The sequence below is a fragment of the Colias eurytheme genome, chromosome 7, assembly GCF_061535395.1.
Source record: "Colias eurytheme isolate Ceu_HAF_F1 chromosome 7, ilColEury1 Martin Lab GWU primary, whole genome shotgun sequence".
In the NCBI taxonomy this organism is placed as follows: Eukaryota; Metazoa; Arthropoda; class Insecta; order Lepidoptera; family Pieridae; genus Colias; species Colias eurytheme.
Genome location: NC_142986.1, coordinates 5,476,118 through 5,488,072, shown reverse-complemented (window position 1 = coordinate 5,488,072; position 11,955 = coordinate 5,476,118). Strand labels below are relative to the sequence as shown.

Genomic DNA, 11,955 nt, shown 5'->3' with positions numbered 1-11,955 from the left:
TAAAGTGGCTCGAAATGGCGACACCGCCTAACGAGTTCAGAGACAAGTTCAATATACGCAAGTGAAAAAGTTTTATGTCTAAACTTTGAACCTTGTTATTGCCGTCCATTGATATTAAAGAAGGTCTCTTGTTTACTCATTAAATATTTATATGAGATAGAGCTATCCTACATTTAGTAACTTAATCATAAAGTATACGACACGTAAGTATAGAAATACAAAGGAAAATAACAAGATAATCGCATGAGCATTGCAATAAAAAGCGAACAAATAACGTGTGATTGTGTGATTCAACTGCTCATATTATTTTATACGTGCAAGGCCTCAGGGAAGATAAAGGGTATGCTCTCTTCAAATTAATCAGGCTTCGCAAAAAATGCCGAGCTATAGAATTGCGAGAAATGTGACTCACGCTAGCTTGGTGAGAAACCTTTACGAGACAAATGAATCAGTTTTCTCAATCACTATTTACTTAAATCAAGCTGAAACTTATTATCCTGAGTATCTTCATTTTTTGCGAGCAATGTCTTATTTGTGACCAAAACAGAAACCAAATCGAAAACTTCCCATCTAAGTTAACGATACTTCTATTGGAAATAATAGCATTGCAATTTGCATAATATTAACATAAGATCTCATCTCTCATCTTAATAGATTTTATTAATAAAATATTTTGTTACGCAACTTTATAATTGAAAGCAATTTATAGTACGTATAATGATTGTTTGTCAAGGAAACACGCATATTTAAAACATGATAAGGTGGTGACTTTGTAATCCTATATACATTATACAGGTTGTTATTTAATTTTGTTCTATGTAAGCTTTATGTAAGTACCATATTCTCAATTCTAATAATAATCATCATAAAACAGTTTTGTTAATATCGATATCATACACTAAAGTAGTGTTTTTATTTGCCTATTAGAAAAAGATGCGAATTTTATAGAAGCCGGCATCTTGGTCATAACCTCAAAGCCCCAACCAGGAAGACAGAAGGGGACCGCGCAGCCGCTCAATGTTGTCACGCATGCGTGTCATCGTTTTACCAGACAAGAAACCATTAGCAGTTCACAAAGCAAAAGAACCCTCGACCGCTCGCACCAAGTCATCGAGAGATTAATGTTACGCGATATTTTCATTTTTTTATAACGAAGTACAACAAAACACTAGTGAGAAGAGCATGTGACTTGATACCAAGTGATACTTAATAAACTGAGTAGTGTTCTCCATATTTCAACATGTACAAAACGGTGCGTCATGGCGAAAATAGTCTTCAATATACCATTCTTCCGCAAACCGAAGAAGTTTTAAACAACAGTGGACTTAAGGGAAAAGGTCGTGATTACAGCCCCTCAATTCATGTGCGTCGCTCTAGGAGGAGATCGACTTTAAAATATGTTTTAATGGTGATTTTTGGAACAATCATCGCTCTGGCTCTCGCTTCCGTTCCTCTTTATGTTATGAATGGTGCGTTGTTCGCTCGAAGATTGCAGTTCGATCACCATGACACCACCACTGCGCCTCTTTCACCGGGAGGCAGAGAGATTATTCGATCTCGAAAAAAGGAACTAAAAATGTCACCAGAAATAATCACTGTTAAACCTAAAGAAGATATTAGTACTACAATAATTCCCACTACAACTACATCGACAACAACGACTACCCAACTTCCTAGCACCGTAACAAGTGAAAAGGTAACGACACCGCCTTGGACAATGCCTGCTTTAAGATCTTGGAAGTCGTCAGCTTCGTCGACCGCACTCCCGCAACTACCGACAGAGGATATAGAACGAATCCCATTAATCGGCACACCTTCTGGCAGTGTGCGCCTTTTGGATCATTACATGTCAATGAGACCATGGGATAAAGACATAATTATAAGACCCACAGTCACATCAGAACCCATAACGATACGCAACGTTTTCAACTACTATTCTCGTGCATTTAATCCTACGGAAAAAATAAATACAGACCGTGCAAAAGTATTCGATGACGTATTGATTACGACCAAAGCTACACCAATACAGACATCAACCACAAGTGATATAACCAGCACAAGTGAACGATCTAAATTTAAAGACTTGAAAGATACGTTACTATCCGTAGACGACGACGATGAATTTAAAGAATCATTAGAGGTGGACGAGGTATTTTCACTACCGCCATTAAAGCCAGATTCTGCTGTGCCAAGTTCGGATTCCGACGAAGTAACGGTGTCGAAGGCAACTGATAACGGATGGTACGGAGCGAGGTGGCCTTTCGTCGATTCTTCAACTTACTTCCAATGGCCAGTCAATGTAAGTGTCGAACGTTCGTGTAATACGTTTATATAACGTAAAATTTATATTTGCGTGAGCACATATTGCATGATTAGTGAAACGTAATCCCTAGTAAATACGTAATATAAAAACGTAAAAATTATAATTCTAAGCTGTTATTTAATATTACGCAGTTGTTTTAAGTAACAACACCAACGGCAATACATCATCTGTTTTAATTATAGCTTTGTTGTATGTGAACATTTACAGTGTGGGCATGTTGTAGAAACGCTTCAATTGCAAAAAGATAAGTGTCCGAGTCACTTTCCTAGCGTTAAGTGCAAAGCTGTCGTGACTTATGATTAATTCAATGGAATATTTTTAACTACATGTATGAGCCTACGACTCCGTCGATAAATGTGATGAATGTCGAATAAATTACTCCTTTTAAGTAGAATGAAAGCTTACTTAATGCAAGTGGAGGCGATACATGAAGATAAAAAAAATACTTAATTATAACATGGATATTAGATTTAAAGATATTAAACGGCTTACTACCAAAATGCTCTAAAAATCTCTTCGAATGATAATATTATAGATAGGTACCTATTATCATTCGAAGAGATCATATCATAATAGATTAAATTATTACATATTGACTAGCATAATTAATTAAACCTAGCTAGTTACCTACCTACTCTTTTCTATAAACATTCTAGATAACGTACAATACTGAAAAAAAAAAATATTTGCTCTACATTTTTAGGGCTAAATTTAATATGTATTATATAATATTGTGCGTGTTTCTAGTATAATCGTCAAACAAACTTGTGTTTAAATTATAGGTACTTGGCCCGTTTTACATTATTAACCAAAAAACAGCATGTATTATATCTCACACTAAATTACAATCAAAATTTAAAAGGTTAGTAGTACATACTTTGAAAAAAGAACCAGTTGCCAGCGCCGCGCACGTCTGCGTCACTTAGGTTTTAGAACGTCAACGTTTCTACTGACCGCATAGTCGTTACATTCATAAAATTAGTTAAAATTAGTAAACTATAACTAAACATCGATGATATTCCCAATTAAATCGGAACAAATACGGATCGGACTGAGATATTGTTCCGAACCAAGAATTGACACGTTCGATCAACATAAAACTTATAAAAATGCTTTTATCTAATTCCTTTTACAGTGTTTTCATTATTTTTCATTCTGCAGGGACCTGGGGACAGTTTATTACTACCGCTGCTGACTGCCGCTTTGTCATCTATGACCTTCGTTTTACTACTTGCTCTAGCAATAAAGTTACGAAAAAGAAGCAGCCATTCTTCGGCTCAGCTTGGGGTATGTGCTTTGGTATAATTTGCATTAAGGTCAATATTGTTACACAAAATTTTAATTTGTGATCGGACGTTAAATTGGTGTCAACGTAACATTTGAACCACGCCGAATGTTAAATATGTAAGTATAATTTTAATGTTATGATGTCCTTAAACTCATGAATGTTTATACATATTTTTGGGCAATAGTTAAGTGTGTCAATAATAACTGTGCTCTAAAAACAACACACTCATTAATTATTTAATAAAAATATGAATTAAGTAAAAATCGTGAAGGTTAGTCTCTATCTGACATTTAAATTCAAGAATCTGTAAATACCAATACTATAGTCTGTCCACTATAAGAATTGCTTTTTGACAGCTCGACGGGTGATACCAGAAGTGATGTTCAAAAGATTATCGATTGTGATACCATTTCAATTATAAATTCAAAATATTATCATAAATCGAATCAGGTACGTAAATAATAATTACAACGTAAACGTACTAATAAGATATGTAATAATAAGACCACATATCTATGCATTGTATGTTAAAACTAAACTAAACGAATATTTTATTATTTATTGGTTTCTATCTTACAATTTGGTTGTCTTTACGTTTAAATTATATAACATAATAGAAGAGTTTTTCTGTTTCGGATATATTTTACAGAGTATTTCTATCGATTATTATAATCTATCGACCCATCATTGAATAATTCTGTGTAGACATCACTAAGTGGGCGGGACCTGTCTATGAAGAACGATAATTATTTGTATGACATTTTAACATAAACAATACAATCTTTCATAGGCGTGAAGCTGTCAAAAAGCAAATAATATAATGGACAGAGTATAATGTTATTCCAGACCGTAATCTATGCGTATACAGCCAACCTTATCAGTCGAGCTGGATTAAGAAAAGGACCCAAACATCGAGCGTACTAATGACACAATAATTAACTCGCTACATTTGTTTCAGAAGTTAACCGCCGAATTACAGACAGATGACAACACTAATTTATTGCAAGCTGAAAATCCTGAAGAGACGGAGGAGTGAGCCGGCGTGAATTGCTTTTTATTTTATTTAAGTCCTATGCACATATTAAGGAACTCTAAAAGATAATCCCAAGCTTAAAATTATATAAAATAACACAGTATTTATTCCAAATATGTAAAAATCAATCATGAAAACTAGTATAGTGCATTGGGGGAATTTCGAATGAGGGGTAATTTCGGAAGATTGTGAATACCACTTCAGAGCATCGCTTTATCGTAAGTATCGTGAAGTAAGGGCATGAAGATATATAGGTTTGATATTATTAGCATACATATTTGCTTAATCTATCACTAGATACTTATTAATTGAACTTATACGTATTTACCCCGTGGCCGGAATTACCCCAATACACCTTATTAGAAAATTATTACCTACTCATATCCATGTAACTGTTAATTAATATTGTCAATAATTACATGATTACGTTTCGAGTATGCAAATGTGCGACCTTTCCTCAATTGTGCATAAGACGTGAAACACCTTGTAATAATTTTGCGGCTATATTAAGGGTACTGACAACTGAGCTACGTCTTACCGAACCGTATATTACCTTCTAGTGCCTATTGTTTGTATTTCAAATCAACAGATGTTTTCAAAGAAAAGAAATTGTGCTCATAAATTTATTTAGACTGAAATATTAATGCCAAATTAACTATTATAACTGGCATTTATAATCATTTAAAATTTCCCAAAAAGTAACACGACTAAACATGAATATGTACTTCTATTATTTTCAATCTCCTCTCTCAAACTAACCAATACTTATATTAGAACTATTATAGCGTTCATGAGCTTTTAGTCACTAACATTCTCAATGAGTCTTCGTTCACACATCCCTCATATCTCTTAAAGCTAATTAATATCTTGTCAGTATTAATAAATTAATGTGAATGTTTATTTTTAATATAATCGATATTAGGGTAAGATTGGCGTCGCTCTACTTATATTGAAATCATTAATAGTCCTTGTTCCAATGCCCGAACAAACGAACAATTAGAAAAAACACATTATTATTTTATACAAATAGCGGTTTTATTGATATCCTTTTTTATTGAATATATTATGAGCATTGAGAACAAGCGCTATATTTCGCTTTATGTTGTAATTTATTATTTTAATAGATATAAGACTGATGTAGGGTTTCGTTACGTTCGATACGTTGAACCTATTTTTATAAAAGGCATATTTATTTTCTTCTGTGTGCTTCGGTGTTAGTTATAAGGGGTGTAATATCATACTATACATATATATGTATCAAGAGTGGGCTACATGTGATATCGTGGAAGTAAAGGCGAGTAAAGGAATTGCAGGGCACTGTTTTAAATCGTGATAATCGAACACCAAACATTATGTAACACGCTAGCGATAGTTCATAATCACAGTATCATGATGCTAGCGAAATTTTATATCATATTATATCGCACACGAATATATTGATACTTAGCTGTTTATTTTGAACCGGCTTTTGTGTCCAATAGTTTGTCGGAACCGTATATTTATTTTGTGCTAAAACACTATGTACATAAATAATGATATAATAAATTATGTTTTCCCACTTAAATGATGTCTTATTTCCATAAAATATATTTTTCTTCGAAAGAACGACTGTAAAAAATAAAAACCGCCAGCATATGAAGGTATTACATACTGGTCGTAATTGCAGATATAATAAAACATTATAACGTAAATTAACTTTTTAAAACCAGAAATGAATAAAACAAAGTTCTTATTTTCTTAATTGACTTATATTACAGAAAATCCCAAATATTGCAGCATTTTAACAAAGTAAATAATATTTTTAATCATAAATTAAAAATAATTCTATAACTAAGTAATTCAACTTAATTATACACAATGTACACGTTACCTTAATATATTACATTTTAATCCATTTAAATCAAGGCGTAAACGTACCAACTGTAAAAAATATCTCCTAATAATTTGTGAAGGCAAACGCTTCAGAACAATTACTTCTTTAGAACAATTACATCAACTGCGTAGCGAAATCGTTTCTCGTTTGGAAAGCCAAGACACTGCAATAAAGTATCTCCAAAAACAATTTGATGAGACGAAGTCTAGTTTAGGATGTATACTGAACATCGTGCGCGCTTTAGAAATGAAAACTACCAATAATTTAATGGAAACAACTTCTAATATCGCATCAACTGAGTTATGTAAATCATCTTCTGATAACAATAGGAATATTATACGTAACAGCAGTATAGAGAGACAAGAAGACAAGCTCACAAGGGCTACAAAAAGTCGCACGGAGCCTTGTTTAAGCACAGTTACAGATGTCACACAGGGTTCAATACCAGACGATGAAAACCCCAGAAATGAGGAGCATAGCAAGATTGACGAATGGAAGACCGTACAAAAAAAACATAAATCTAATCTAAAGCAACTGAGTAACGTACGAGTGGGGAAGAATGCGGAATGTTTAGCATTAAAAGGTATGGAGCGAAAGAAATACTTACATGTTTGGCGATTGCAACCTGAAACAACACTAGAAGCCGTAACTACTTACGTGGAAAGCATATGTGGTTCCGATGCTGGTATTAAAACTGAAAAAATCATTCATAAATCCCAACGCGACTACGCATCGTTCATAATTGGTCTACCAGAGTCACTGTATAACAAATTAAACCAGCCGGAAATTTGGCCAATGAATGCACAATTTAGTGAGTGGACTTGGTTTCGGAAATCAACAAAAAAAGGTGCCACTAAATAGAACTATTAACTTATACTATCAAAACGCAAGGGGTCTTCGAACAAAGGTAACGGAATTTAGAAATAACCTAGGTTTGATGAATGCCGATTTGTTCGCGATCACCGAATCTGGCTGCACTGATTCCATACACGACTTGGAACTTGTACCGGCGGGATACCACATAGTGCGCTGCGACAGGGCTGATGGGCGCAAGCAGGGCGGCGCGCTCCTTGTGGCCGCGCCGCGGTACGAGCTGCGACAAGTATGTATACCGTTCGTGTCTATAGACTCTTGTAAGTTTGAAGTGGCCTGTGCAAACATTTTTATAAATAATAATTATTTGTTTCTGTGTTGTGTAGTATACATTCCGCCTAACAGTCCGGACCGGGACTATTTACTTTTATTTAGAATACTGGAGGAATTTTGTACTAAGTATAGGAAAGTAATAATTGTTGGAGATTTTAATATGTATTCGTGCTCAGTGAATGTTAAAAATTGTTTTGAATATTTTATACACTTTTGCGAATTCACCCAATGTAATAACGTTCAGAATAGCTTAGGCCGTCAGTTAGACTTGGTGCTGTGTACGGGTTTCGACGCGGGAACGAAGCAGCCGGTATGTGTGTCGGCGGCGGACGAGACGCTCGTGCCGGTGGACGCGTATCACCCACCGCTCGCGGTGCGCGTGAGCCTCGCCCCCGTAGCGCCCGTTGCGCCCGCCGTCCACCACCCGACGGATTCGAGAGCTCATGATTTGCGGCCGAGGTGGAACTTTTATAAAGCTGACTATAACATGTTATACTCAAAGCTAATGTCGGTAAATTGGGACGCACTGTATAAAATGCAAGATATGGAGGATATTCTAAATTATTTTTATCTTACAATTAACAGTATACTAGAGGAATGTGTTCCCAAAAAAACAGAAAAGAGCACCAACTTAAAATATCATTATCCAGATTGGTACACTATAGACTTAATAAAAAATATTAGAACAAAATCTCTACTACATAAAAAATATAAAAAAACAAAATTAGACTGTGATTATAGAGAATTTTCACTGTATAGGAAAATAGTAAAAAATGGTATTGATGATGCGTATAAAGCACATGTAAATAAAATTCAAAACCAATTTTCTAAGGATCCCAAACAATTTTGGCAATATATAAAGTCGAGACGTGGTTCATCAAATGGGGCTAATGTTATTATGAAAGAAGGTATACCGCTAACGGATAAAGAGTGTGCTCAAGAATTCGCAGCCTTTTTTAAAAAGGTTTATAACAAAGGGCCACCAGTTCTTGACACCCAGGTAGCGAGTCAGTGCGGAGCCAACAGCGCGCGCATAAGTCTAGATGTTCTTAGCATTGCCGACGTGAGGAAGGCGCTAGCACGGTTGAAGCCAAAACGTTCAGCCGGCCCGGATGGTATACCAGCTTTTATTTTTAAAGATTGTGCTCGAGTGCTGGCTGAGCCACTGTTGCATATTTTCAATACGTGTTTGAATGTAAATACATTTCCAACACTATGGAAAACTACGCGAGTGATACCCGTGCCCAAGGCTAAATTGTGTACCAGCGTACATGATTACAGACCTGTTGCAGTACTATCAACGCCTGCAAAGGTTTTTGAGGCCGCTATACATCACAGGGTGTACGAGCAGGTATCGGGGCAGCTGTGCGATGCACAACATGGGTTTCGGCCCGCGCGTAGTACTTCCACTAACTTACTCAATCTTATGGCGAACTTAGTTCCGGCGGTGGATGCAGGAGTACAGGTAGACGTAGTATACCTGGACTTCCAAAAAGCATTTGACACCGTCGACAATGATGTCTTATTGAGGAAGTTGGCGGAAGTAGGATGCACACCGAAACTCTTGCAATTCTGGGCATCGTATATGCAGGACCGGCAGCAGTATGTTTCTTACAATAGAAGTCAGTCCGAGCCCTTCTTTACAAGGTCTGGCGTAAGTCAAGGCAGCAATCTCGGTCCTCTGGAGTTCGTTCTAATGATTAACGACTTACCGGATGTTCTGGAGTACAGTCAGTGCCTACTTTTTGCCGACGACCTGAAAGTTTTTCTCCGAATAAACGAGGAGACGGACTGTGAGCGTCTACAAAGTGACTTGCTAAACATCTTCAGCTGGAGTCAGCAAAACAAGCTACATTTCAATATAGCTAAATGCTCCGTAGTCAGTTTCACTCGCGCGAATAAGAGTATACACTACAACTACTCGCTTGGATCCGTACCTATTCAACGGGTGAATAAGGTGCGTGATCTAGGAGTATACTTCACACCGGACCTGATGTTTCGTGAGCACATCACAAATATTTGCAAAAAGGCTTACAAAAATCTTGGGTTTCTACTGCGGCACGTAAGGGACTTTACAAATGTAGCAACTGTAAAAGTGCTATACAACGCGTTAATACGCAGCCACATGGAGCACAACTCCATTATTTGGTCTTCACACGAAGAAAAATATAATGTCATGTTAGAGCGGGTTCAAAATAAATTCGTTAGACACCTTTATTTTAAACTTTACGGGGTATACCCCTTTTACCCATTAATGTATCCTACCTTATTCATACTGGGTATGGTAGGGTACAATGAACTTAGAGTGCGACGGGAATTTTCCCTTGCGCTGTATTTAATTAAATTATTGCGGGGATTTGCACATAACCCTGGAATGCTGCAATCCCTCTCTTTATGCGTGCCGGACAAGTACACTGAGAAGCGTCACAGGCCGCCGCTACTTTACGTCCCTCAGGCGCGAACCATGCTGCTCGCGAAGTCTCCTCTCGTGCGAGCACTACGCATTCTCAATGACGTCCATGGCAAAGTGGACATTTTTACGTGCCCATTGGGTGAATTAGTAAAGGTTCTTTTGTATATTATTAGCTATTAATTATTGTATTATTATCGTGTTAATTTATTCCTTAGATAACTATCTAGTTCGTAAGTTTAAGTTGTTTTATTATTAGTTTTAGTTTTTCTGTGTAAAGTTTTTAGTGTAAGTCAATACCGCATTAGGTTAAGCCTGTAATGGTAATTTGATGTTATGATAAAATAAATAAATAAAATAAATAAATAAATAAATAAATAAATTCGTCCAGAAACAATTAATTGTTAAAAGTTCTTCTATAATATATAGCAATGATTGTGTTATACTTGTAACAAAAATCATACCTACAAAAACGCAGTTAATGAAAATTCGAAGGCAAAAATGTGGTCTTGTTTCGTTTAACTCAATAATGGCTGATTCTATTATAACGAAAAAGAAACACGCCCAAATATGATTTAATAATACATGATTAAATAGCAGCTTTTTGTTATGCTACTTGATGGAATTTTAATTCATTTAGGGCTGATTTTTCAATCCTTTGATTAAAACTTATTCGTCGTATAACGTAACGTAACTACAATTTAAACTATGCAATAGCCAAGTAGCTTAAAAATGTATTCTAATTGCCCATATGTGACAGTTTACTGGTGACATTTCAATATTATCGTGTAGGTAATAGGTACTTTATTGGACGAGTAAGTTTTAACCAAGGATTGAAAAATCGGCCCTTATTGGAAAAAAATAATGTCCTTATAATTTTAATGGAGATGCTTTTTTAATTACCTATATACTCCAATTGGTTGTATCCAGTAATAATAGAATCAACCCTATTTAAAGTGAATTATAAATCCTACTATGAATTAATGTCTAAGTTTCATAAAAATGTATGAAATAATTCAACTATGTACTCGATCTTTAGCACCTATTTTCATCTAGAGTAATAAAATGCGTATTGCGTACTAATTGAGTGTAAACTATAGAATAGTTCAAATGTAGTTTCAAATGAAACTATAAGATTGAACTTTTGTGCTCAAGTTATTATTCCTACTACATGTGGTTATGATCAATAAAATAATTCAACCATATCATTATAAACGCGATTGGAAGACGGGTTTCATAAAATTAATAACCGTTCACTTTCCCATTAAAAATACACACTTCGTTTTTTTTTCGTCATCGATCTTGCTTCATTTCCAATTTGAAATACCTACTAATCTTAAATAATAAGTTAAAATATATCACAATAAATAATTTATTTAATGTGTACATCCGAATATACAAATCGTTATAAATACATAACGTTTCGCCTCGACCTTAAATAAAAATTTTCTCTATTTACAAAATGCTCAATTCAACCAATAAATATGGAATATAGAAAATATCAATTTAATTTAATTTAAATTATATTGGCCTAATGTATTAATTTACAAAAACTATATTTCTTTACATTTCGAAATTAAATAACTTCAGAGATTTCCATATTTAATGATTAAAACTTACTTTTAAACTAACCACACAATCGCTACTACATTTAGGGCCGATTTTTCAATCCCGAGATAAACAGTCTAATAACTACCTTTCGAATAGATTTATTCAATTATTTATCTAACTCATAACGGCTCGCCTATTTTTCAATCGTGATTTATTTGATGAATAACTATCTGACCAAATATTTCCATATTGGCAGCTCTGCTCCCGGAGTGGCGAAACAAACATATTAAATTAGTCAGGTTAGAGCGGGATAGAGTCAACTCTTGCAATT

The 11,955-nt window shown here is 35.1% G+C and overlaps 1 protein-coding gene across 2 annotated transcripts; it reads left to right on the top strand.

Annotated features, from left to right (window-relative positions):
* The first annotated feature begins 788 nt into the window (after positions 1-788).
* LOC149907046 (uncharacterized) lies at positions 789-4,782 on the top strand. 2 transcript variants are annotated; one of them, XM_090104106.1, is made up of 3 exons: positions 789-2,299; positions 3,485-3,610; positions 4,570-4,782. In XM_090104106.1, the coding sequence occupies exons 1-3, from the start codon at positions 1,241-1,243 to the stop codon at positions 4,645-4,647; spliced, it is 1,263 nt and encodes a 420-aa protein (XP_089960232.1). In that variant the 5' UTR covers positions 789-1,240; the 3' UTR covers positions 4,648-4,782. The 2 variants fall into 2 exon arrangements, with proteins under 2 accessions (XP_089960232.1, XP_089960233.1); XM_090104107.1 differs by having other exon boundaries at positions 791-2,299; positions 4,573-4,782.
* The last annotated feature ends 7,173 nt before the right edge of the window (positions 4,783-11,955 follow it).